This window comes from Typopeltis vanoorti, chromosome 19 (assembly GCF_054136105.1).
Source record: "Typopeltis vanoorti isolate ZY-2024b chromosome 19, IOZ_Tvanoo_1.0, whole genome shotgun sequence".
Lineage (NCBI taxonomy): Eukaryota > Metazoa > Arthropoda > Arachnida > Uropygi > Thelyphonidae > Typopeltis > Typopeltis vanoorti.
The window spans coordinates 39,829,493-39,854,238 of record NC_143567.1 but is presented as its reverse complement, the minus strand read 5'-3'; the positions used below and the strand labels follow the sequence as shown (position 1 = coordinate 39,854,238).

General features: G+C 34.0%; 1 protein-coding gene across 3 annotated transcripts in view; it reads right to left on the bottom strand.

Annotated features, from left to right (window-relative positions):
* Window positions 1–24,746, bottom strand: part of LOC150096016 (uncharacterized) — a 381,411-nt gene that overhangs the window by 72,363 nt on the left and 284,302 nt on the right. For all 3 annotated transcript variants that reach the window (XM_090409077.1, XM_090409078.1, XM_090409079.1), the window contains 2 exons: window positions 17,580–17,835; window positions 625–787 (listed from right to left, as the gene is read on the bottom strand). In XM_090409077.1, coding sequence (XP_090265203.1) covers window positions 625–787; window positions 17,580–17,835 — 419 coding nt within the window. The remainder of the gene's footprint in view (window positions 1–624; window positions 788–17,579; window positions 17,836–24,746) is intronic.

Here is a 24,746-nt window from a genome sequence, read left to right as displayed (position 1 = left end):
ATCCATACTGTTTTGTTTTAATTTATATGTATACTTATACGAGTGATCATGGGTGAACGTGTTGCTCTCTAGCTTAATTTATTTTTGTAACCAAATAGATAATATAATAAGAGAACTCAAGCAATGATGTAGTAAGGTTTTTTTCTGCCAAAGGTCAGACCAGTAGTTCTAATGAATTGACTAAATCAATAAATTTCAGCATACCACACAGATTGTAATGCAGCTTGTTTCTTTGTATTATGTGTACACTCCAGATGATGACCTTAATGTGAAGGTTGAAACGTCGAGTGATTATTTTAGTTTATATTAAACTGAAGTTTTACTCTAACAAAGTAATTGTTTCCATAATTTTTAGAATGAACTTCAGTGGCTGGTTTATATTTTCTAAATCCTTCTTACTGTGTTTTAGCATTCAAATAAAGCAACCTGGATAACAACAGGACACTTTCAAGAATAGAAAAATGTATATTTCTTTTATGAAAGACTGTTGTGCTTAAAACACTGTTGGATAAAATCAATTATTTAGTTATCTTTCATTATCCATTTCATATATTAACACAAAATAGTATAAATACAAATATCTTAGGCTTAAAGAAAACATAACAAATAGGCAGAAAAATCTACCCTTGGTCTTTCTGGTGAAACAGAGGATGATGAGGACCCTGATGATTCTTTAGAAAGTTTTCGCTTTCTCTTTTTCTTTTTCAGCTCTGGAGCTGGGGATGGTGATAAGGAAGGTGGGCGACCTCTCCAATGCCTTGGCCTGTTTTCTAATGGCGACCTATTTCTATGAACATTTAAGAGATAATATTATATCAGTATATTCCATGGTAATAATTAAGAAAAAAAGGAATAACAGCAATTTTAATTTTTTTTAATCTTAGTATTCATCATGCATAAAGTGAAATAAGCTTGTTATTTAGCATTTTTTTAAAGACAATTCCCTCTCCCCAAAACAACAAAACATTTGCACCCATCAATAGTCTAAGTATTAATTAATCTAGGAGATCCTGCTCACATGACCAAACACAGTACTTTTTCATGCTTTGAAGTAAGCAGTGATTCAATTATTAAAAAATATATCATCTACACTCAAACACATCCACAAAATCTGCTACAATGCATTTTAACCAACAGCATGCTAGATGGAAACTGGAGACACTATCTTCTCATGCTAAGTGGGCCTTCATTTACACACAAAATTACATTTGTGACATTAAAAGTGAAGATTTTACCTTGGCTCATCTATTATAATCAAAAGCATATTAATGCATTTTTTAGAGTATAAATCAGAATAATTTTCAACTTTAACTGGTATCTCATCACTTAGCACACTAGACACCAACAAATTAACTTAAATCAAACTATCATTTTAATGGTATTTTCTAAAACTGTGCAGCATTCTCCACATCCCAAGGGAGAGTTGGTCTGCATCTAGGAGAAAGAGGTGCATGGTAATAAAGTAATCTACCATTTATCTGATCTTCAAAATGACTCTTGTGAATCAATTGACTTCTGGTAAAGCACCATGGAATTGTACTTCATTTATCAGAACTTACTGTTCTGATTTATTAAGATTTTCTATATACGCTATATAGAAAGTTTTTTCACTTGGTTTCAAATTAAATTTGCCAAGAAATTGTATTCTTCTTTAATCCTTAATACTTCATGTGGAAACTTTGCACATGAAGTATTAAACATCTTCACAAGGCAGCCTCCATGCATCAATTTTATAAAACCTCTTTAATATCTTAAAAGTTTCTATTGTGTTATCAATTTCCACATATGGGGTGGACTCCCAAAAGCTCCCTCAAAATGCTCGACTCAATACCGAGGAGAGCAATCAGACTTATTAATGACCCATCTCTTACCAACTCACTCCCCCCATTTTTGCACAGATGATCGGTCTCTGCACTATGTGTTTTCTACAAATATATATCCATGGAAAATGTTCATCCGAAATAGCATACGTTTCTTCTCCTCCTCCTTCATCCCTGCAACTGCTATACAATGGAACAGTCTCCCCATGATGTGCTCCCTAAGGAATACAATATACAGTCATTCAAATCCAATGTGAACAAGTACCTCCTTTCCCAATCCATACACGGTACTAATGTACTATAGGTTGATCTACCAACCTCTTGTGTATGGGCTCAAACCTTTAACCTATCCTCACAGGGAGTATTCCACAGACTTATCAACATCCTGGTCACTCGTCTGAATCTTTTCAACCACCCTCTGGTCCCCCAAGTGACCAAATCATAGCCATATAAAGAGGGATAATAACTTTATCTTTACTTGTGTGTGTTCAATATCCAAGTAATTCATTGAGCTATTTAACCAACTTCTGCAATATGTCTTATGAACTTTAACTCTTCGTCCACCATTATCCCCAAGTCCCTAGTCTCATCAATTTCTTGCAAACCAATACCGTCAATATGATACACCATATGCAACTTTTTCAACCCAAAATGCATAACCATACATTTTGCGACATTAAATTGACAATCATTGTCCTTTGCCCACAATGTTAATTTATTTAAATCATCCTGCAATATATCTACATCACCTTTATCATTTCAGTCAACTATTGTGCACATATCACTGAACAATATGTTTCAGCATTTCAGTAATGTTGTGCTTCATGTTAGCCCTTTATTGTAATTTTTTTGTTTATCTTAATTCTAACCCAGAAGAAACCACAAGCATATGTGCTGAAACTAGTCAGTTTCATATAATTATATTAATATGGCTAAATAAATCCAATATATTCCTTCTTATAGATCTATTAATATTCTTGAAGAGTTTGGGGTTGTAAGTTGTTGGGAAACACATTATGGACAAATCCGTGAACACACGCATCTACAGACATAGGACACATCGGGAGGCATAGGGCTAGCCACCTTATCCTTGGAAGGGCTTAGGATAGCTCTGTAACAGGCCATTAGGCCTAATACGAAAAAAGAAGAATATTTAAGAGGTGAATGTTTTGGACATGGGCAGTTATATGTAGCATGTTCTCAAGTTAGCAGTTCTGAGAATTTAATTATTTTTCTCGAGGATGATGAAACTTCCGTGAACACACGCATCTACAGACATAGGACACACCGGGAGGCATAGGGATAGCCACCTTATCCTTGAGATGAGTACGGCTTGGAAGGGCTTAGGATTGCTCTGTAACAGGCCATTAGGCCTAATACGAAAAAAAAAAAGAAGAAGATTTAAGAGGTGAATGTTTTGGACATGGGCAGTTATATGTAGCATGTTCTCAAGTTAGCAGTTCTGAGAATTTAATTATTTTTCTCGAGGATGATGAAACTTCTGTTGTTTATGAAGAAATATTATAATGCTCACAATTCTACACCATGATGAAAGCACCAGTGCCAAATACTTGAGTAAATACCCTGAAGTGAACCGCTGGCATATAATAAGTTCGCCTCGGCTAAGTGGAAGAGCTAGTATATTATATAAAAAAAAAAAGATTTAAGTAAAGTACAACATAAAAAGAAGGATGTTATTCATATATGGTATGGTGATTCTATTATAAAACATGCTGCTGATGACTGCATTACAGCAGGTTTTCCAGATGCTAAAATCATAAATTTAATAAATGCAATTGAAAAACAGAAAACAAAAGTAGTAGAGATTGTAGTTCTTGTAGGTGCAAACAACTTAACAAGTAATAAATATATTATGAGAAAAGATGTGAAGGGACTATTGAAAGAAGCAAGACTGAAGAGTGAGAAAGTGAAAATCATTAGTGTATTACCAAGATAGATAGTACTGAATTAAGAAGGGCTATGATGGTAAATGATTCGATGTACATGCCATGCAGAAGGAATGATAATGTGAAGGAAAAATATATTCATGTAAGAGGAAGGGCCTGAACTTTGGTGCATTTGATATGGATAATAGAGAAATTATTTATTGACAGGAGAAGTATTACAACGAGTCAGAGAAACTACATCATGATGGGAGGAATAGTGAGAATCTATGCATGAAAGGGATTAAGCTGTGCAACTGTGTTAATGTTATGAATATGTTTAATCTTAGCAGCAATTATAATAAAAAGGATGACTGCATGTTTGTCTAGGTCAGACATTAAATATGTGAAAGGATTTCTGCATTATTGAAGTATTCAATATGAACAGAGATCAGAAAGTTGTCCTAGGTCATGCACAGGTGAGTACACAAAAAAATATGGAGATAACTTACATGTGTACACAAATGCCAGTAGTATCAGGAACAAAAGAGTTGCCTTTGTGAATTCCTTGAGGACAGAATGTTGGCATCAGCGAGGTCTGGCTCTCAGAGGTAGTATTAACTAGTATTGAGTGTAAAGAGTATGGAATGTTTAGGAAGGCTAGACAGGGGATTTTGCTGATGATATCAAGTGATTTGAGTCCAGTTAGGGTAGTAAGCTATGATTGTAATATTAGTAACAATTTTTCATGTGGCAGCAAGTTTGAAGCTATCTGGTGTGAAGTGAAGTCTACCAAGATCTAATAATGGTGGAGTGTTGTACATAGTGGATAAGTTGCTGGTGACGTTGACATGCTTTGCCAAATCAATTTAATGGCTGTTAAACAATTAATCATATATGAGAGAGAGATAAACCAAGGGGTCCGACAGGGATGTCACCTCTCAGAAACTCTTTTTAATATCCACTTAAATGAAATAATAATAAAATGGAATAAAAATTTACATCAAGGAATTAAACTTTCCCCTACAGTAAACTTAAACACACTCCTCTTTGCTGACGACGAAATAATAATTACAAATTCTGAAGATAACTTACAGAAAGCTATTTTAGATCTAAATGAGATATCCAAAGATTATGGTATGATAACATCAACATAAAAATCAAAAACTATGGCCTTTAAAGGACAAGATCCTGCAAGAATTAAAATAGTATTAGATAACAAGATCTTAGAACAGGTGAATTCATTTAACTACCTAGGATGTATGATCACTTATGAAAATGAAAAAGATATAAACATAAAAATTGCAAAATATTTAAAAATAACAGGAGTAATTAACTCTATATTTAAACCAAACCTAGTTCAAAAACAAACCAGACAAAAAGTATTCAATACATTAGTCCTACCAGTCTTAATGTATGGAAGCAAAATCTGGACAATAAAACAAAAAGACAAACAAAGATTAACAACAGTGGAAATGAAGTTTATGAGAAAAACTGCAAAGTATGTCCTATTTGATCACAAACGAAACGAAGAAATAATGAAAGAATTAAACCAAGAACCAGTAATAGAAAAAATTAAAAAATATAAACATAAATGAATGGAACACGTTCAAAGAATGAAAACAGAAAGATTACCAAAACAAGCCTTAAAGTACAAGCCATTAGGGAAAAGAAAACCAGGACATCCTCTTAAATGATTCAACGATGATTTCTAAGGCCGGAACAGGCCGTGCTAGGCCTAAATCCTTGATACGCATGATGATGACAATTAATCATCATACATGACTAATTATCTGAATACTGATTATGAAGTGGTGAAATCTCCTGAGAAGAATCGAGCCGAATTTATTGAGCTATTATGAGAAACTTTCTTAAGCAGCATGTGGCAAAAGTAACTTAAGATCAGTGTTAGACTTATTATAGTAACAAAGGAAGTTTCAGTACATGATGTGCCTGTTCTGCCTCTAATTATTGGCAGTGAATGATTCAAGCTGTACTGCCCTGGGAAGTGGTTAAGTATACAGATATTCCATTTAGAAAAGGGTTACATGCTGAACTTGAAAGCTGGATATTATGACCAACTGAAGAGAATACTAGGTTCAATTCCATGCAATCAGTTGCTAAATGGAAAGAATATTATTGGCAGCACATAGGAAGCATTAAAAAAATACATCAATGGTGCAATATCAGAATGTATCTTATAATTTGAGAAATAAACAGGGCAAGAGCAAAATGGATATGCAATTTAGTAAGTGAGAAACTCTGAGAAAGAATTATGTGGAAAGAATACCATGTGCATAAGAATTAACATCAGTTATGAAAATTATGAAAGTGTTCAAATATTGTATAGAAAGCTGAGTGTATGAAAAGGAACTTGCCAAACACAACCCAAAATAATTCTGTTGTTAGTAAAAAACTGTACTGAATGAAAATATGTAGATGGTAGATGCAAAAGTAATAGTTCAACTAATGCATGCCCATTTTGCTAAAAGCTGTCAATCTGGTATATTAAACATGGAGCTCAGTGCTGTCTCAGGTGTATCGAAGAGGAGGCACTAGAACTATACCATAAAAGCAATAAGAATTTGGCAATAGGAGCTGGTGAGATAAACATGCATGAAATCCCAAGGTGGTGCAAAGACTGATGTGTCCATCAACCTATTAGTATCTCTGGAGTGATAAAGTTTTGCATGAGAGCTATTAAAAATTTTTCCAAAATATCTATACCAGAGCTTTCCAAATTGTGTGTCGTGACATGTTAATGTGTTGGCTGCAGTGTGAAGGTGTGTTGCACGAACATAAAGTGTTAAACAGAATAATCACTGAAAATTTCCGCAGCGGAATCCATTTCGCAAAGTACCGGTACGACTTTTAGTTAGCGCCGTTAAAGAAGATATTTGGTCAACCACTCTAAACCCCTTCCCTGAGTCTATACCGACTTGCATGCAACCATCATCATCAGTTTCGTTTTCATTGAGGTTTTCTATAGTTTATTCTATAGTTAAGTATGAGTAAATGTAAACAGAAGCTAAATTGTGCAGAGCCGCACTAAGGAGTCCCAAAAATACTTTACTTTAAATAGAATGTAATTGCAAGATGTTTTACATTCTAGAATTTAAATTTCACTTTCAAAATTATATATACAAACTATCTTTTAATTATTTTTAACCTTTAAGAATATTTCATATCAATATATTTCAATAAATAAGGAGAATAAATGCAGCCGAATTCATCCCTGTGGTTTTATCACGTAGTAGTCGCTCGGTTTTATTATCGTTCGACCAATAAAAATAAAGCGCCCCACTTAGTCATACAAATGTTATTATTGATGTTTATTCTAACTGTGACGTGAATAAACGAAGAACTGGTGCTTTTATTTTATGTTTAGTTACTGTTAAAGCTTTACAATAAATTCGCACAGTTTTATTTATCAAATTGGTGTTGAATTACCAGTAAAATGGATAAGTTTCTAATTAATAAAAGAAAATCTGAAGGTGACATTTGTGATGAACAAAATGTATTGACTATAGAGGAAACTACGCAAGAATCAACTGTTGAACGGTCTGCATTAATACAGAAGAAGTGTAAAGGAAAATTCTCCACGCCTCGTTTATACAATGAAGATTATGTGAAATTGGGATTCACATTTTCTGGTAACGAAAACCATCCTTGCCCCTAGTGTTTAGTTTGTATGGTGATACTTGCAAATGAAAGTATGGTACCAAACAAATTAAAGCACCATTTTACCTCAAAACACAATCATTTGTCAGAAAAGCCAGTAGAATACTTTATTGAACTTTCAAAATCTTTAAAGAAGCAGTCTACATCATTCACCAAGAGAATGAAGACATCGGAGAAAGCTCAAAAGGCAAGTTACTTGATTGCTCAAATAATTGCCAAAAACAAGGAGCCACACACTATTGCCAAAACCACTATAAAGGAATCTTTATAGTGGTTATCAAGCTTAAGAATGCTTGATGACAAAATGCGAGTTTCTTTATCTACTATTCCATCAAATATTGAAAAGCTGTGTTCATCTCATGAAGCTCATATATCTCATTAAAATTCTATTATTATATATTTCTTTATTTTCTTTCTATTTCTTATAACAATGACATTAATCTTGGAAATAAATATAAATATATTATATATTTTTATTTTGTATATTTTATTATATATAAAAATACAATATGATGGAAAAAACTCAACAAGCGAGCTATGAAATCTGTTTTTCCTATATTAAATACATTGAAAAATTGAGAAGAGAGAATGAGAATCATTTCAGCTCACTTGATGTGTTTTTTATTCGATCATACTGTATTATATATTTTTAATAAAAATGAAAGGTTTTCATGAGATAGGTTGTGTCGTGAAACAAGTTTAACCTCTGGTTTGCTAATAGACTGTGTCGTGCCCTCAAGACAAGAGTATAGTCTAACTATATCAAGCAACCTTGAAAGCAGTTATATGATATTTGATCTCATCAAATATCAAAAGGAGTTGCATGTTATAGTAATGATGGGATCAGTTTTAAAAGGAGTAAGTGATTAATCACTTACTATAAATAGTGAATTTTTATTAACCCGGTATTGGATAAACAGGAAGAGATTTTTAAATAAACCTTCTAAAAGTTATACAAAATATAATTGTAAAAGCATATACTTAAACTACATTTGATCTGGCCACGTACCCATGAGAGGCACATCAGACTGAATTACTGTGCCGCGAAATTATGTTTATCTAAAAAGTGTGTCACCAACATCAGAAGTTTGGAAAGCACTGATCTATACTCTTTGCAATGAACAGCATGGGTTTACTAAGGGAATATCATGTTTGAGCAACTTACTCCTAGTTTATAATAATGTTACCATTCAGTTAGACATGGGAAATGGATAATGATAAAGCTTTTGAAATGATGCACCATGGAAGGTTGTTACATAAGTTGGAGGACATAGGATTGGATTATAAACTATTAACTAGGATAATAAGCAAAATAGTGGTATATGGAGAAGGTGAGTGTCAAATTTAAGATAACCAGTGGTGGATCTGAGGGGATCAGTCCCTAGTTCACTGTTATTTGATCATTACATTACTGATGATGGGAAGGATTTCACAATACATACACATTTATATATGCACTGTTATTTTTAATGTTTTTTTTAAACTTTCACTTTCAAATACTATCCCAGGATTACTACTCTACTCCCCCCCCCCCCAAAAAAAAAGAAAAAACATCCTAATAACTTTAAAATAATTTGCAATTAAACATTTCCTTGATAATAATATTTTACATCAAGTGAAGAAATGAATTACACAAATGAATCTATTTGGTGAAATGAAGATACAAAACCGAATCCTACTTTAATTAATAAATAAATAAATAAATAAAAGCAGCAAGATAAACTGGTACGATTTGTGTAAACAAAACCTACGTGAATTCAAAAAACTATAATATTTTTACTGCATTCCTTCAAAATGAATTCACACACACATAATATCAAAGGAAATAATATGCAATCATCAGTATATCTGTTCTAAATATTATCAGCTACGTTTTATGCTTGTGAGAGATTCCTATAACCCTACTTCTGGAACGATTTTCATACAAATCCTATATATTATACCTGCTGTACGCAATTTGGATTTCAATATAAATTTATATATGTGTATATATATATATATATATATATATATATATATATAATGTTATTCATTTCTAAAAATTATACAAACAACTACAACGTTATAGTAAAAGGTCAGTTTAATATAACCAAAATAATCACCTCGCATTTCAACCTTCGCATCAAGGTCATCATATATATGTGTATACTGGAGTATACACATATAAGCAGTTGAACTTGGTTATAACAAGCATCAAGGGATCAACAAAAGATCATTGTTATAACCATTACTCACTATATCAGTAATGAGTTAAACCTGTCTCCTATCATTTTTTTTTACTTATTAATAATTCAATAAAAATATTTTAAAAAGTATTAAGCAAAAAATAAATAATATAGTTACATACCTAGATATTCTTTGTATCAATATTATTATTATGTGATACCTCCAGGGAGCAAAGCCTCATCAATCCACCAACTACAGCAAACCGCAACTACTACACCAACTCCATCTACCGCCCACTGCCACCACCACTAGCATTATAACAATCACAAACAACACCCATGTCCACAGCATGATTTGAATTTGCAGCCTTTTGGCTGCTGAATAGTTAGTGTATCCACTAACCGCTATATTGTAGTTTATACAAGCAACCAGACCAGCATGCTTGTATAACCTACAATATACTTAATATTAAACCACTTTGTCCATAATTATAAAACTATAATATTAAATTTTAATATTAAATATTATGTATTAAGTATAGTTTATCTGTAATTAAAAACAATACTAATTGATAATAAACAATTTCACTGAAACCATTGTGCCCATTTCCACTTGAGCTTTCAAGATCAGATCATCTATTGAGAATCCAGCACTTCTTTGTGTAGTGAACCACTGAAGCCATGCATCGTTGACATTTGAAACCTTGCACTTATGAAATTTTATGTTGTTTTCCAGTGCCAATATGTAACCATCTTTATTCTTGATGAGGACAAAGAAAACTTGTCCTTGGTTATACTTCAGCATTTTTTGCACCACATTTTAATGCATGAATAATTTTGACTTTTTTAGCATATGGGGAAACACTATCTTTCAGTAGACACGTTTCTGACTGAAGAATTCAATTTTAAGTGAATTTATAGTCATGGCAGTGTTTGGGCAAAGTGAGGGGGGGGGGGGGAAAGGCTAAACCACTTGACAGGTAGGTAGACTGGGGATGGTTCCCAAGAACAAGATTAGATCATAATCCAGCCAGTAATCCAATGCAGGTTTATAAAAGATAAATCACTCCTTTCATTTTTGTTAATTCGAAGAACTACCCAAGCAATTAAACTTGTGCAGTATATATATAGTGTATATCGTGCAATTGTACGGGATGAGTAAATTAAATTCATTGTTGCCTTTTGCTCATTAGCAACCATAAAAGACAATAAGAAATTATGTTAGTTACTGCAGATAAAAAAAAAAAATAAGCCACAAAAACAACAAAAATCCATCACAAAAAATATTCATATTCACTTTCATTAAGAATTGCGGATATGAATATTTTTGCTTATACTTGCTTAAATTATGTGCATCACCATTTGCAGATATCCAAACCTGATCTACTCTTAGAAAAATCTCAAATAGCAGGCTCAACCTCAACTGTTCATATCATGATAACAAAAGTTAGTGCAGCTTAAGAAATATATATAATATATTTCTTTCTTCTTTTCACATCATCAAGGTTTTTGGTGTAATCGCCCACGTTGACCAGATGGATTGGGAGATGCATTTAATAGCTTTCTACCAGGTGTAGAATAGGAAATGGAAGAAGGGGATAATATATATATATCCATCTGGTCAATGTGGGAGATTATGCCAAAAACTTCCATAATATGAAAAGAAAGAAATGTCATAGTGTCCAAGATCATAATGGACAAAGTAATATAATCATGAATAAGATGATTTTGGGCCAGAAATATGAAGAAACACTTTCATATCTACAAAGCAGTGCTGTCTCAGATAGAAATAAATATGACCAGGTTTTAAAAATGGACAAGTCATTATATAAGAAGAAACAAACAAACAGCAAGAAATCTATACATAGCTATTTATAATGTGGATACTCTTATTGGTGATGACAGGTTAATAAACCTAGATAAAGAGTGAAAGTATTAAATGGGATATGATGGGACATAACTGAACATAGATGTAAAGGAAATACACCCTCTGTCCAAAAAAGAAACAGAACTTTTCGAAAATAGAAGCTAGTGGCGCCACCTGTTGTATCTTTTTGTTGTCGAAAGCGGCAGCCTTCATTAGTGTTGTGTCAACTGTTTATGACATTTGTTTCATTAGCAGCCGAGTTATAGTGCCAAGAGTGACAGTGTGTTTTGTCAAATGTCAGAAAATGAGTTTCAAATAGAGAGGCTGTGATTGACTTTTGTGTTAAACTAGGTAAAAGTTTTACCGAAACGCATCAAATGCTTCAAAAAGCATGCAGTGATGAATGCTTATCCCGTACTCAAGTTTATGAGTAGTTTAAGCGATTTCAAAGTGGTCGTGAGATGCTTGAGAACGACGAAAAGCCGGGCCGTCCAAAAACTGGACTGAGTGAAGTTAACATCCAAAAAGTGCATGATTTCATCAAAGAAACTGAAATCGTCCATGAGATTGATTGATTGATTGAAGATGAATTGGGGATTCCAAAATCAACTGTGCACAACATTTCGACCGAGAGTTTGAATCTTCGTAAATTGAATTCGTGATTTGTTCGCCACAAGCTGACCGACGGAATGTATCAAACTGAACATTGCAAGGACCTCGTAAGGACTCAAACTTCCTTGAAACAATCGTTACTGATGACGAAAAGTGGTGTTTTGAGTATGAGCCCAAAACAAAGCGCCAGAGTGCTGGGTGGAGACCACCAGAAGAGAGGCATTCGAAAAAACGTTGCTTGGAGAGAAATAAAAACAAATGCTGATTTGTTTCTACGATTCCAAGGGCATTATCCACAAGGAATTCATTCTGCCTGGCCAAACGGTCAATGGTGAGTTTTATCTCAAAATTCTGAAGCGACTGATAGTGAGAATTCATCGCATATGGCATGTATATCGTGATGCAGTTGGTCACTTTTGCACGATAATGCACCATCTCATCGTTCGAACATTGTGACAGTTTTTGAGCAAAAAACAAGTTTGTGTGTTGGATCACTTGCCGTATTCACCTTAGCACACTCTGACTTCTTTCTTTTCCCCTGACTTCAGTTGCCGATGAAAGGAAAGCGATACGACACCACTGAAAACGTTCAAGCAGCAGTAACCACGATTCTCAACAGTATCCCAAAAACCAATATAAAAAACTCATTTAATGAATTAATTAACTTCATCAAACACTGTATCAAAGCTGAGGGAGAGTACATTGATTGAAATAAATGATTTGAATAATTATAATTGGCCTGTGTTTTATTTTCTATCAAAAGTTCAGTTTCTTTTTGGACAGTGCAATCCAAGATATAAACAATGGTTTTCCACTTACATTTGCTAATGTAAGTGGAAAACAAGATGAAAGCAAACATGGTGTAGGTCTTTTGATTAACAATAAATTAGAAAATAACTTAGAAGATGTAAAATTTATATTAGAAAGAATCTGTCAAATCACAATAAGACTAAATAGAAGATATACCCTAAGAACAGTGCAAGTTTATCTGTCTACATGCAGCTGCATGGATGAAGAAGTAGAACTTGTTTATAACCAAACAAATCACCTTCCAAAAAATGGTAATCATTATTTTAATATTTTGATGGGAGATTTCAATGCAAAGGTAGGGAGGGAAAAAATTCCAAATGAAGCATCTGTGGGAATTAATGGTTTTGGCTGCAGAAATGAAAGGTGAGAAATGTTAGTGAAATTTTCAGAAGAAAAAAATCTAAAAATACTGAATACTTTTTTTTCAGAAAGAAACCTCAAGACAAATGAACCTGGAAATGCCCAAATGGAACTAACAAGAATGAAATTGATTATATATTAACAGATAAACCCTATATAGTACAACACAAATATTATAAACAAAATAAGATTAAGCAAAGATCATAGATTAGTCCAAACCAAAATAGCAATAAACACAAGAATGGAAAGACAAAAACTGATAATAATAATAAAAAAAAAGACAACCAGAGACACATTAGAAATATTGGAAATGAAAAAAGAAAAATTTCAGGTCAATTTAGAAAAAGACAAAAAAATAAGCCCACTTTCGAACATTGAAAACTTCAGCAGTATCCTAATAAAAAGTATAATAAAGAATGTTGAAAATTTATCTGGGGACTCAAAAAGAGCACAAGTAGACAAAGTAAAACAGGAAACTAAAGACTTAATATAAAAAAGAAGAGACATGAAACAAGATGAACATGGTATAAGAAACATAGAATATACTGAACTTTGCAAAAGAATCATATAAAGATAAAGATCAGATAGGATATAAAACATTTCAATACAAAAATTATAAGAACAAGAATAGAAAATACATCATCATCATCAAATTCCTGCCATGTATCCTCAAGGGGTGTACAGGATATGACAGTACTACATGAAAAAATTACATCATTACTAACTTCCTATCTACAATTTTCCTCCAAATTAGTCTGTTACTTGTCAAGACTCCAACATTATCAGATCTTATATTTCTATCGTCTAAGGCACTTTGTACCGTATCAATCCACCTATATCTTGGTCTTCCTCTGGGTCGTTTTGCTGCCAACCTAGCAGAGAACACTTGTTTTGCAAATCTTTCCTCGCCCATTCTGTTTAAGTGACCATACCACCTGAGATTAGCTCTGCTAACGCATTCCTGGATGCTGACAATGTCAAGTTCTTTCCTAATATCCTCATTTTTAATATGATATTGCCATTGATGCCATCTGTTCACGCCTCTAATCTTTCTCAGGACTCTCATATCTGTGGGCTCTAGTCTTTGGTCAAGTGTTTTACTTCTGACCCAGCTCTCAGATCCATAAGTTAAAACTGGTTTGAACACTGTCTTGTAAACAGCTAATTTAGCGTTCCGACTAACTTCTCTCTTATTCCATATGAATTTATTCAATTCACTTCCCACCATACCAGCTTTGCTGATTCTGTTGTCTATTTCTATATTTAATTTACCATCTTCAGTAAAAATCGTGCCTAAGTAGCTGAAATGTTTTACTTGTTCCACAGGTTCTCCATTCACAACACAGTTGACATTTTCAATGATTCTGCCTATTTTCATTGTCTTTGTCTTTTTATTGCTGACCCTCATACCATATCTATTACAACAGCAATTGAATTTAGTCAGAGAATCTTGCAGACTTGTAGCGGATTTATTTAGAAATATAACATCATCCGCATAAAGCAAAGAGCTGACATTAACATCTCCAATTTTGATATCAGTATTTGATATAGAAAATACAGTATGCAGGTAATCTTTATATGACAGGTGTAAAAGATGAAAATGGAATACTGATTACAACAGAATAAACATGTTGGAGATAACAGCTAAATTTTATGAAGAATTATATACAAATAAAGGTAAAGTAATAGAGAACAATAAAAGAGAAAAGGATACTGAAAACTATAATGAATTATGGTCCAAGATGATGAAATAAAACATGCACTTACACAAAAATGAAAAATGTAAAAGCACCTGGACTTCATAAAATACTAATAGAAATGTTAAAAAATGGGTGAGATCTCTTGCACACAAAACTAGCAGAATTGTATACTGAGTGGTAAGAACAAGAACCCCTAAAAGTTGGAACACTGGAAAAAATCATCCCTTCTATAAAGAAAGGTGATAAATATGGTAAATGATAGATTCTTTACAAGCCTTAAAGTAATGAAAAAAAAAAAAAAAAAAAAAACCAGAGATATTTAAAAGCAACTTACTAAACTGCCTAAAGAATATAATATACCAATTTCTTTGGTTTTCATAAATTACGAGAAAGCCTTCGACTCAAAATGTAAAATGCTTATAGCTTTAAAACATATAGGAATAAATGATATTTATATTAACACACACACACACACACACATATATATATATATATATATATATATATATATATATATATATATATATATATATATATATATATATATATACACACACACACGAGGGAGGTTCATCAATAATAAATTTCAATGGAAAAGAAAGAAATGGAAATAAAAAGGCCAGCCTCATTGGCCGAGTGGTTAGCATATCCGCTCTCCAGCCAAAAGGCTGTGAGTTTGAATCCTGTTGTGGGCATGGATGTTTGTTTGTGAAAATACTAATGCTAGTGGTCGGCAGTAGATGATGATGGTGTAGGTGATGAAGGTAGTTGCAGCTGGTGGAGAGTAGGTACCCTCCCTCTTTGGACTCCCTGGAGGTGTTATGTAATAATAATAATAAAAAGAGGAGTCAGACAGGAATACAATCTACTAAAATTATTTGCTACAGTCCTTGAATATGCTACGAGGAAACTGAACTGGGAGAAAAGAGGACTGAATATTGATGGAGAATACTTAAGAAATTTACAATTCTCTGATGATATCATTCTAATAGCAATATCATCAGAAGTGATTATTGAATTAAATGAAGTCAGTCTGGATATAGGCCTACATATAAATATGAAAAAGTCAAAAATAATGTATAGTGGAAATACTTCAGAACAAAAATAAATTTAAGCAAATCGAAGAGATTGAAATAGGGAATTCATACAAATATCTAGGACAAATCATTACAACCAACCACAAACTTCATCATGAAATTTCAACTACAATAACAGTAGGATGAAAAGTTTTTAATCATTATAGAGAGATATTTAAAAGCAATTTACCAAACTGCCTAAAAAAGAAAGATCTACAACCAGTGAGTATTCTTAACAATGACCTATGGTAATGAAACCTGGAGTCTGACTAGAAAACATCTAGAGAAACTGATAACAACACAAAGAAACATGGAAAGAGCCATTTTGGGAATAACCCAGTCAGATAAAAAGAATAAGAGCACAAATAAAGGTAACGGACATTGCCTTAGTAATAAAAGGAAACAAAAAAGAAAATGGTGCTGGGCAGGACATGTAATGAGAATGTCTGACAACAGATGGACAAAGAGAACAACAGAATGGACACCAGGAACTGGTTATGAGAAACCAGACAGACCAGTGGTAAGATGAGATGATGACATAACAAGATGTTATGGACATTTATGGTGGAGAGATGCACAAGACCTAGCTAAAATGGAAGCATGGAGAGGCATTTGTCAAGTAGTGGACTGAACAAAGTTGTTGATGATGATATAAATCATGAAAGTGATTAAATGTTCCAAAAGCTATTGAAAAGGCTCAGAAATGGAAGAAAGAATATCACAGTGAATTAGAAATAGTGATATAAAAACTGAAAATAAGGATATTCTGGATGCCAGGAGTAATTAATTTATAAAAGTAACAGATGAGATGAGCAATGACAAAACGACAGCAACAAAATCCAGGAGAGATTAAGATTCACTTCAGCATACTGGATATAGAAAAAGCTATTCGAAATCTAGCTATGCTACTGACATAATTTATATCAGCAGCTAGAACTGAAGGATGTACAGGAAGAAAAAAGACGATGTAAAATCAAGTGTAAGGCAAAAGTACAAGCTATCTGCAGTGTTATCCATTATAAATAATGAATAACACTGCAGATATTGGGAAGCAAAGTGACATTAAACCTGATAACAAAATTTGAGATGTATTAAACTCTTCTTTTTTTTGGATGTTTTTGGAGAAAAAAAAAATATATATATATATATATATTTAAAATACTAGAGAATTTATTTCTGAATCATAAGAAAGTTGAAGTTTTTCAAGTCCTTCATCTAATTCATGTTACATGTAAAGATAAAGTAAAAATTAAGAATTCTTTAAGTGAAATTACTGATGTAGTTTAATTTAAATGAAACAATTATACAGAAATTTTCAAAGAAATTACTATATTTTAGTTGTAAGGACTGACAAAAAAAATTGATATAAAAGGAGCAGCAACTGTAAAGTCTAGTAACTTCGCACCTTAAACAATTTTGTGCGATTTAATATTCTCTGTTCAAAAGAGGCAAAAATTCTGGCTACTTTTAAACTATTTACATTTCTGACAGATAACACACCAATGAATTATGTTATCCATTTTATTTATTACAAATTCAAACTTTATATTGGGTATTTATTTTATAATTGTTTTAAATTATATTAAATATTTAAACCATACCTACCTCTGTCTTTGATTTGACCAATTGTATAGAGGTGATCCATGTCTTCTGTCCATCATCTTGGAATCGTCGGGAGATGGCGTGTGCATCCGTCGACGTGGACTCATACCCCACCTCTGTGATCTGTGTTCTTGAATTTCATATCCTGGAGAATTTCTCTTTCTGCGATTATCCTCATGCCTCCTAACTGGATAATTATCTTCTGGTGTTGAAGGCCTTCGTCTTCTGTCAGTCTGAACTGGAGAAGCCATTCTTCTTGCTGAAAATTACACTTCACAGTAAGAAGAAATGTACTCAAATGAATATTGATTTGTGTTTGAGGTATAAGATTATGCCAAGGAAGAAAGTCATTGCTACCTTCTTTAGAAAGAGAGAGATGTATGCTCTAGGAGTCATGCATTAGTATGAGTGTATGAATTCACTCAAAATTATGATTTCTTTTATGTTTTTATTCTAACCGAGTTCAGTTCAGTTTCAAATTATAACTGAAACAAAAGTGAAACAAAAGTGAAATTTCATCACCCAGAATGGTCTCATTCTGGGTGATGAAATTCATCTTCTACCAAAAGATATTTAAAACAACTGTGTCCATAGTAGGATTCCATCACAGTCTGGAGAGCAGATATGCTATCCCTTGTCCAATCAGGCTGGCTTCTATGCTAGGTACTTCAAAAAAAACCACACTTAAAATTGAAGAAATCAGTGTCTTAGTTTCTCAATTGTATCTTTTTTTTTCAGTCTAGAAAAAAATGTACATAATAGAGAATTCCTTGTTCTCTATTATGTACATTAAGATTCCAACTACAGTAGTGAACAAATTAATCCGAACAAGCCGAAATTGTCAAGTTTTTGGTTTTAGTCCACTATTTTAATTGAGTGCTGCATGTCTGTTTTCTATGATGTTTATTAATAATGTTGTGCATGTTTAGTAGTGTAAACAAGTTGGCACTCATAATGTTTTATTAATTTTGTGTAACTATAAAATGGATACATCTCCAAGAAAGCGATCAAGATATGTATTCTTTCTCGACACACATCCATGACTCAAAGACAAATTGCCAATAAGTGCAGTGTTGGTTTGGGTACTTTTAATGCAATTTTAAAGAGGTTTAGGGAAACAGGTACCTTATCCCCCCTGAAAGAAAAGGAAAATGTAAAAGCAAAAAAGGAAAACTACATGAATACTTACATTTGCTAGTTAGGAAAAGTAAAATGAATTCAAGATTGTCTGTTGTAGAATTAAGCAGACTTAGCAGCTAGCAAGGTTAATGTTTCTGACATCAGTATGTCAAAGATTGTTGGAAACAAAGAGGACTGCCCACAACCAAAATAAGAAAACTTATGCAGAAAAAGAGGCTCCAGTGAGCAAAAGTGTACAAAGATTGAACTGTTGAGAACCAGAAGGAGGTCATATTCTCAGATGAGAGCCATTTCTTTTTCCAAGGAGAGCGAGTATCTTGTGTTCACAAATCAATGGCTGAGAACACTTCTCCTGCTCCTTCAATAAGCTCTTAAACACCCAGCTAAAAAAGATGTTCTGTGGTTGTTTTACACATGACGGTTAGGATCACTTATGCCTGTTGACGATATGATGAAAAATGACCAATACATAAAAATATTGTAAAAAAAGAGTGGTTCCACAGAACCAGAAAGACAAAGAACTCATCTTCCAACAGGTCCTTGCTCCATGTCACTCTTCAAACGAAATGAAAGAGTCCCTCAAAAATCACAACATCCAATTGCTTCAGTGGCCAGATAATTCTAGTGACATTAACTCAATAGAAAATTTGTGGGTCATAGTGAAAATGAGACTTAGAAAAATTAAATTGTGATACAAAGGATAACTTAATACAATCCATTATAAAAGTGTGATTTCAAGATGCAGAAATAAGAAAAATGTGTTTATGTTCTGGTCACCTTCAATGCAACCAAAATGCAGTCTTGCCCCTTTTCATTGCAAAAGGGGGTCTCAGATCACCTATCCTTACCTTCACATTCATATGCTAATCACTAGACAAGAATCTCTCTCTCTCTTTGAGCTCCTCATTCCATAAGTTTCCAATTTGAATGGGTAATGGCATTACAAAGGTTAATTATAGGTACAAAGGGATATTAAAATGCAGGCACAGGAATGCAAGATGCATCAGAAATAAGGGTGGGGAGTTTTTGGCATCGGTCAGTTCGATTTGGCCAAAAATTCTAGGCATCAGAGAGGTCATTTTTCATCATATCATCAACAGGCACAAGTGATCCTAACCGTCATGTGTAAAACAACCACAGAACATCTTTTTTAGCTGGGTGTTTAGGAGCTTGTTGAAGGTGAGCAGGAGAAATGTTCTCAGCCGTTGATTTGTGAACACAGGATACACGCTCTCATTGGACAAAGAAATGGCTCTCATCTGAGAATATGACCTCCTTCTGCTTCTCAACAGTTCAATCTTTGTACACTGGAGCCTCTTTTGACTAAAACGATATAGTCACAGGAATAAAAGGAACAGGAGGGTAGTGCTGATGACAGCTAAAGAATTACAACCAACAAAATTAGAAGTTAGAGGATTTTACATCTGAGGGAGATGGTTCACTTGAGGCTATCTAGTGTGAGATGCAAATAGGACAGAAAGATTCAGATGCCATGTATTGGCAGATTAGCACAGTGAGTGCTAATCTGCCAATTTTAGTGCTAGATGAATTATTATTATGAGTGACTAATTATTGGGACATCGACTGGAGGGAGGAAAGAATTACAACCACAAAATTAGAAGTTAGAGGATTTTATATCTCAGGGAGATGGTTCACTTGAGGCTATCTAGTGTGAGATAGATGCAAATAGGACAGAAAGATTCAGATGCCATGTATTGACAGATTAGCACAGTGAGTGCTAGCTGAATTATTATTATGGTTGACTAATTATTGGGACATCGACTGGAGGGAGGAAAGAGGGCATGACAAGATGGAAGTGGGATTTATACAATTGCTAAGGGTTACATGAAACATGTTATAGAGGGATCAAGGAGTTTGAGGGTGTTGGATCTGATAGTAGCATCAGAAGATGTATCAATAACCAAAGTAGACACTTTGCCTCAATTGGGGAGAGTGACCATGGAGGGGGGGGGGGTGATTAAGAGACACACAAGAGTCAACTTGGAACAGTGCAATGGATTGAGAAGCTACAAGGAATGAATGTCAGTAGTGCATGCCAAGGGGTCAGAGACTGCTTGAGAGTAGCAGTATCAGGCTGAATACTCAAAATCAGGAGGATAAACCAAGTTGGAATTAAGTGGGTGAGGAGGATATAAAGCAAGAGCTGCAAACAAAGAAAACATTGTGAATGAAATATAAAGGAAAAAAGTGATCAGCATACTCATGAGCAGTACAAAGTGCAAGCAAGAAGGGTAACTGATATGGCCAATTCAGACTAAGAGGAATTAGCCAAACAGGCCAAAGTAAACCCAAAAGTTTTTTTTTTTTTTTTTTTTGGTGATGTAGCAAGTAAGAGGAAAAATTACTATGGCAGGAGGGCTTTAAACAATGCTCATGATAAGGTGACTGAACCAAAAGAATCAACTGATTTGCTGAGTGATTGTTTTGCAAGTGTATCAATCCAGGTGGAGGTTTTACAGTTGCTATACAGAGATACATATCATAATTCAGGTAGGTAAACAGGAGGTGTTCAGCATATTAAAAAATATGAATTGAACATAGCAGTCGGACTGGATGGCATATCAGTACATACTGTGTGAATGTGCAAGAGAATTGGCATCGTCTTTGACAGTTGTTCAAATCTAAGTCTCAGCTCTGGCAAGATTCCAAGGGAGTGCAAAGAGGGTAAGATAGCACCATTACATAAAGGTGGCTCCAAGACAGAGGTAGGAAACTACAGACCAATTAATATATCAGGAGTGATTGTTAAAGTATTGGAAAATTTGTGAAAGGTAAAATACAACAGTGGGTGAATAGGGTTGGGATACTCTATAGTGGGCAGTATGGCTCTGTAAATGGTAGGTCCTGTCTTAGTAACTTATTCACATTTTACAATAAAGTGACAGCAGAACTGAATAAAGGTAATGACTACAAAACGATACTACTCAACTTTGCCAAGGCATTTGACAAAATACCACATGGAAAACTATTACAAAAACTGGACAGGATGGGAATGGATATGAGGCTATTAGTATATGGTTGAGTGGAATCCAGGAGAATGATGATGACTAGTGGAGTATCTCGGTACTAGGGCCACTACTCTTTAATTTATATATCAGTGATATAGGGAAAGATTTAAGAGGGAATATTCAGTTGTTTGCTGTTGATGATGCAAAACTAGGGAGAGTAATAGTTGATAAAGGTCATGTAGATATCCTGAAGGATGATTTAAATAAATTAGCATTGTGGGCAAAGGATAATGATTATCAATTTAATGTTGCAAAATGTAAGGTTATGTACTTCGGGTTGCATATTGTGTATCATATTGATAGTATTGGTTTGCAAGAAATTGACGAGGCTAGGGACTTGGGGATAATAGTGGACAGAATTAAATTTCAGAGAACATATTGCAAAAGTTGATAAAATAGCTTAACAAATTACTTGGATTTTGATAAACATGCTAACAATTAAAGATAAGGAAATTATTAACCCTTTTTATAAGTCTATGATTCAGCTACATCTCGACTACTGTGCACAGATTTGGTTAGCTGAGTTTCTTGGGGACCAGAACATGGCCGAAAAGATTCAGAGACGAGTGACCAGGTTAGCAAAAGGTCTGTGAAATAGTTCTTACAAGGACTATTTCACAAAAGGTCTGTGAAATTCCAGCAACTTGCAACCGCAACCTCTTCAAGAATATCAATAGATTTATAAGAAGGAATATATTGGGTTTATTTAGCCATATTCATTCAATTATATGAAACTGACTAGTTTCATCACATATACTCGGGGCCTTCTGGGTTAAAATTAAGTTAAACAAAAAATTACAATAAAGGCCAACATTAACCATCATCATCATCATCATCAAATTCCTGCCATGTACCCTCAAGGGGTGTACAGGATATGATAGTACTACATGAAAATAATTACATCATTATTAATTTCCTATCTACAATTTTCCTCCAAATCAGCCTGTTACTTGTCAAGACTCCAACATTATCAGATCTTATATTTCTATCGTCTAAAGCACTTTGTACTGTATCAATCCACCTATATCTTGGTCTTCCTCTGGATCGTTTTGCTGCCAACCTGGCAGAGAACACTTGTTTTGCAAATCTTTCCTCGCCCATTCTGTTTAAGTGACCATACCACCTGAGATTAGCTCTGCTAACGCATTCCTGGATGCTGACAATGTCAAGTTCTTTCCTAATATCCTCATTTTTAATATGATATTGCCATTGATGCCATCTGTTCACGCCTCTAATCTTTCTCAGGACTCTCATATCTGTGGTCTCTAGTCTTTGGTCAAGTGTTTTACTTCTGACCCAGCTCTCAGATCCATAAGTTAAAACTGGTTTGAACACTGTCTTGTAAACAGCTAATTTAGCGTTCCGACTAACTTCTCTCTTATTCCATATGAATTTATTCAATTGACTTCCCACCATACCAGCTTTGCTGATTCTGTTGTCTATTTCTATATTTAATTTACCGTCTTCAGTAAAAATCGTGCCTAAATAGCTGAAATGTTTTACTTGTTCCACAGGTTCTCCATTCACAACACAGTTGACATTTTCAATGATTCTGCCTATTTTCATTGTCTTTGTCTTTTTATTGCTGACCTTCATACCATATCTATTACAACAGCTATTCAATTTAGTCAGAGAATCTTGCAGACTTGTAGCAGATTTATTTAGAAGTATAACATCATCCGCATAAAGCAAAGAGCTGACATTAACATCTCCAATTTTGATATCATGTTTAATACCACTTTCCTTCATAATGTGATCCATATAGATAATGAATAACAGAGGGGATAATGTACATCCTTGACTCACACCAGATTTAACATTAAACCATCTTCCTGTACTTCCTTCAATTCTAACTGCTGACTTACAACTCAAATAAAGACTAAGTATTGCTTGATATAATGCCCCATTGACACCATATAACTGCAGCGTATTGAATAGTTTCTCTCTTGGCACCTTGTCATATGCCTTTTCCAAATCGACAAAACTTAAATACAGATCTTTGTTATATTCCCATGCTTTCTCGACTATTTGTCGTAAAGTGAAGATCTGATCCTGACAGCCTCTATTTGGCCTGAATCCAGCTTGTTCTTCACCAAGCTTTTCTTCCACAATTCTTCTCAACCGTTTCTCAAGTATACTTGCATAGATCTTGCCAGGAACACTCAGTAGGGAAATACCTCTGTAATTCTCACATGCAGTTTTATTTCCCTTTTTATATATGGGTACTATGAGAGCTCTACTCCAATCATCGGTAATTCGTCCCTCTGTCCAGGCTTTCTGAACTATGCAGTGCAGCCACTGTAAGACTCTTCTACCACCATACTTCAGCATTTCTGGTCGAATATCATCTACTCCTGCTGCCTTTCCACATTTCAAGCCTTTGATGGCTTTTTCTACTTGTAGTATGGATATGCATTCCTGACTGCATGCCTGGTCAGTGTTTTTTACCACTGTGCTGTCATCACTGCTTGTTTCATTTAGCAGTTTTTCAAAGTAATTACTCCATACTTCAAGGATATCTTTTTCTCCCATTTTCATGTCACCTTTATCATCTCTAATTCCTTTTACAGCACTCTTTCCTCCATTCTTAAGCTTCTTCAACAACCTCCAGAATATTTTGCCACCTTCTTGATATTTATTTTCTATATTCTTGCCAAAGTCTTCTCATGACTTTTGTTTACCTAGTTTTACACAGTGTTTAGCATTCTTGCATTTGTCTCTATATTCTCTAAGAGCACAAGCTGACTTATTTGACAGGAACTTTTGGTATGCTTTCTTCTTTTCCTTCACTGCCTCTTTAACTTCCTGTGTCCACCAGGGAGTTCTGATTTTTTTATCCTTACAGACAACCTCACCACATGCCTCTCTGGCAGAATCAATCAATGTTTTCTTCAGAGTTTCCCAGTGAATCTCCAAGGTTTGATTCATGTTCTCAAACTCTTTCATTTTTTCTTCAGTAATCTTTGTGTATTTTAGCCTACAGTTCACATCTGAGAGCTGC